General features: G+C 42.8%; 1 protein-coding gene across 1 annotated transcript in view; it reads right to left on the reverse strand.

Annotated features, from left to right (window-relative positions):
* Window positions 1–609: 609 nt before the first annotated feature.
* The window catches only part of LOC108801558 (cyclin-dependent kinase 4 inhibitor B-like), a 10,538-nt gene continuing 7,026 nt past the window's right edge, over window positions 610–4,121 (reverse strand). Inside the window, exon 2 of the mRNA XM_018573450.1 lies at window positions 610–892. Coding sequence (XP_018428952.1) covers window positions 620–892 — 273 coding nt within the window. The 3' untranslated portion in view covers window positions 610–619. The remainder of the gene's footprint in view (window positions 893–4,121) is intronic.

Below are 4,121 nucleotides of genomic sequence, written 5' to 3' on the forward strand. Positions count from 1 at the left end.
TGCATCCAATAATAGGCATGCGTCAGTACACACCCAACCCTTCTTAACACCCCCACTCATAGGTGTGTGCACAGCCTATTGTATTAGGATGTGCACCCAAAAACACACACACACGATTATACAGTCATGGCCAAACCTCACGCTTTTTCCCCCCCCTCTTCTACAGACTGTCATTCATTCGTAATTTCTGTCATTCGGAGATTCGGATACATCCGAATCCCGAATAACGAAAATTTGTCCGAATACCCCATCTTTCCTAAATGAATCGCACATGTCTAATCTATTCCTCTCTCAAGTGTCTATAGTAAGGCTTTGTTAGTTCATAAATACAAATGAGGATACATAGCATTCAGATTTTTATGTGTCAGCCCCAATTCAGAGATGATTTGAGGATCTACAGCTGAGTGATACATAAATAAGATACATTTTTGTTAATAGTTAAGGTACATGAATGCATTTTTAAGATTTAACTCCTGAGTTTAGTGTCACTTTAACAGGAGTAAACTGTTGAAACGCCTATTGACCAAAGTTTTTATCTAGTCCATTTTTATCAGGCAATATTGCACTGGTTCATTTTAAAGTGACATGTTCTAAGTAGTTTGTCAGGTATAGAAAATCACTAATCAGGGATCTCAGGGAGATTTAGGATTCCTAGTTGATTCAGCTGTTCCAGAACATCATCTGAGGCCAGATCGATAGGGCGTTGACCAAAATTGTCCATTGGGTTGTATAGACTTGCTCCTCCATTTAAAAGTTCAAGAAGTGTGTCTACGAATCCTTCACGAATGGCATCGTGAGCTGGGCATGTGCCAGTTGAAGGGTCAGGAAGTGAAGGCTCCGCACCATGCTCAATGAGTAGTCTTGCTATTTTCGGATGTCCCATCATCATCACCTTCATTCATGATTCAGAAATAGGAGAGGGGAAGGGAATGTGAAGGAGGGTGGAAAACGGGAAACAACAAAGACAGGAAAGAAAGGTGAGAGAAATTAGTAATCCAATCACTTCTAATCTTTTAACCTTATCATTATCCTATTTATATCATCTTTTCAAAGTAGTAACATCTTTACCGATAATCAAATTCCTCTGTATCAATTGGCATAGCAAAAATCTAAGGGAGTAGAACTGTCTAATAATTCTAAGTTGTTTTTACTTAGTGCTTTCTTTCATAGTTCCTACTAAAGATCCAATGCAGATGAATCGTGATTCAAACTGTACAAAGGTTAAAGACACAACAGTTTTGGCACCATATTTTTGGGGCAAGTGGTGCCAGCAATAATAAAATGTAAACCTCAAAAGAAGATAAAATATACCATAGTAAGATAACTGTTAAAACTCAAAAAAATAGAGCACACACAAAAGAAAAATAGTAAATGAGTGCGATACTATTTTCGCCTTACCCTAGACCTAAAAAGAACCCTTTAAATATATATACAGTATACAGTATATGGCTTTCTCTTTTATATTGCACTATACATAACCCCACCACCCCCCATCCATGTGCAAGGGAGGGGGGCCCTCCCTGAAATTAGTTTTACAGGTTGAGATGTCTGGAAATTCAAGTTGTCCCCATTCAGACTGCAGCTGACAGATTCCGCCGCAGTAACCCTTTCATTAACTTCAGTGGAAACTACGACCGTATCTGTCCTATATAATACTATTAGATGTGGTTTGGGATGGATGAATGTCCCTGGATGCAGGATAGATGCATCCAGGGACAATCAGCTATCGATCTATTCCATGTATGATTACATGCGGTTTAACACGTCAATAAAATACGTTTTTCTACTTAGGAGTGACGGTGTCCATAATTTCTTATGTAAATAAACACATCGCACTTTTAGCAAAAATCCTTTCATGGAAAAAAATCACAACAAAAGTTTTTGTCCATTCTTTGAATAAAAAAGTAAAAATTCCAAAAATATAAAAAATGGATCCACCGACAAAATCCAAAGGTCAGTCACAATGTCCAGCGTTGTCCACGACACATCCAACTCATCAAAATTTTAAAAAACACCTGACACCACTGACCAGACTGCACCTGACTAACTGCCGCCGCAGAATAAAGGTTTGATGGATGCCAGTACATTGTCAACAACTAGGCGGAGTTAGCGGTGACATGACCGCTCACTCCGTCTATTTGTTGACATTGTGTCGGCAGCTATCAAACAGGTCTTCTCAGGTCCCGACCAAATAAAAACAATGGGCTGGGTCAGCCGTGGCATCATGGAGGGCTCTGCCCATTTATTGTCATTCAATGACAGGACACTGTCCTCAAGTCATTTGAGGACAGTGGCCTTTCATTGAATGACAACAAATAGGCAGAGCCCTCCATGATGCCACAGCTGACTCTGCCCATTTTTTTTTCATTCGCCCGGGACCTTAGCAGACCCATTTGACAGCTGCCGACACAAGGTCAACAAATAGGCGGAGCCATTGTTGATGTCACCACTAGCTCCACCTAGTTGTTTACATTTTGCCGCAACCTGTCAAACCGGTCAGTTTGCGGTGGCAGTTCGTTGGGTGCGGACAGGTTGGTGGGCATCAGGTTTTGTTTGTTGTCCTCATGGACAACGCTGGACATTGTGATTGACCTTTGGATTACGTTGGTGGATCAATTTTTGGGATTTTTCTTTTTTAATTAAAGAACTTGTCAAAAAAGTTTTTTTTTTTTTTCAATTAAAGGTTTTTTTCTAAAAGTGTGGTGTGTTTATTTACATTTCACTTTAACACCTTACTCATTCACAAGGAGGAGGGCAGAATCTGGGTACTGTCTTTATTAAAGGGTACCCCGATGAAAATAAACCCCCCTGCCCGCAGACCCCAAATACCACCGGGCCAGGGTTGTGGCAGAAGAGGCCCTTGTCCTCACCAGCATGGGGACAAGGTGACTTTCCAGGGGGGAGCCCTGGAAAAACACCCTCCGAATGCCAAGGGCATGTGGCCTGGTATGGGGGGAGGGGCGGTGACTCTCCCAACCCCCCTTTCCTGCCCTACCATGCCTGTGCTTGCATTAAGGGTCTGGTTGGAAATTTTAAGGGGTCCCCACATTTTCCCCCCTTTTTTGGGGGTGGGGTTCCCCCTTAAAATTCCTAACGGTCCTAAAGGGCCTGGTTAGACTTTTGGGGAGAACCCCCCACACTTTTTTTTTTTACTTGGGGTGCCTCCTAACATTTCTACCAGATCTAAAGGGTCTGGTATGAATGGGAAGGGCAACCGCACGCTGTGTTGTTTTTTTTTGTTTGTTTACATTTGTGGGGAGAATGGTCTGGTCTGCTTCAGCAGGCCATTTTTCCCGCTTCGGCTGTGTGTTTGACTCGCCCGAGCTGAGGCATATGCGTTCGGCCTGAGCTGTTCAGGTGCCTTTGGCTGCTCTACGGGCTATTGTGAACGTTCAGCAGCCCTTTGGTTCGGCTGAACCGAAGGACTCCGGTGGCCAATGTGACCTGAAGGATTAGCTGAAACTTCGGCTATATCATTGGGCTCTTTAGTGAATCACCCCTTAAAGTGACATTAAAGTTAAAAAATGTTTCCCTCCCCCCATGTTAATGTTAGCACTTACCTTAAATAATGTATTTTATTCCCATCTTCTTCTTTCCCCATGTTTTCATCTGTCCCTCCAGCAATGCGGCGGTTCTCCGATCCAGCGCTGACACCTCTCTGCTTGCAGGCACTTCCGATCCAGCGGTGTCTGCAGGCGGGAGCACTCGTCCATAGACTTACCTTGCGTCTCGGCTCGTCTCCCGGCCGAGAATCGGAACTGCGCATGCCCCAAGATCCTTTGCTGCGTACGAGCAGCTCCTGATTCTCGGCGCGGGAGCGCGCAAAGAAAAAAAGGTACGTTTAAACCGCTGTTTGAGCGTTGTTTTTATTTTTTTAACTGTTTGCCTATATCTACTGCTTGATAGCAGTAGATATAGGCAAAAAAACGGGAGGGTTTAGAACCACTTTAATGTCCATTAAGGATTTTAACCACTTTCATTGTTTGGATGAACATTATACTTGGATCTGCCACTGTTTAATGGGCACTGTCATTTGATGTTTAAAAAGTTTTATATATGTAGAAATAAAAAGAACAAAAAGTGATTAGTGCCAGTGACACAAGTGCATACGAGCTACTAAG

Source organism: Nanorana parkeri, unplaced genomic scaffold (assembly GCF_000935625.1).
Source record: "Nanorana parkeri isolate BGI_ZX_2015 unplaced genomic scaffold, ASM93562v1 scaffold47, whole genome shotgun sequence".
Lineage (NCBI taxonomy): Eukaryota > Metazoa > Chordata > Amphibia > Anura > Dicroglossidae > Nanorana > Nanorana parkeri.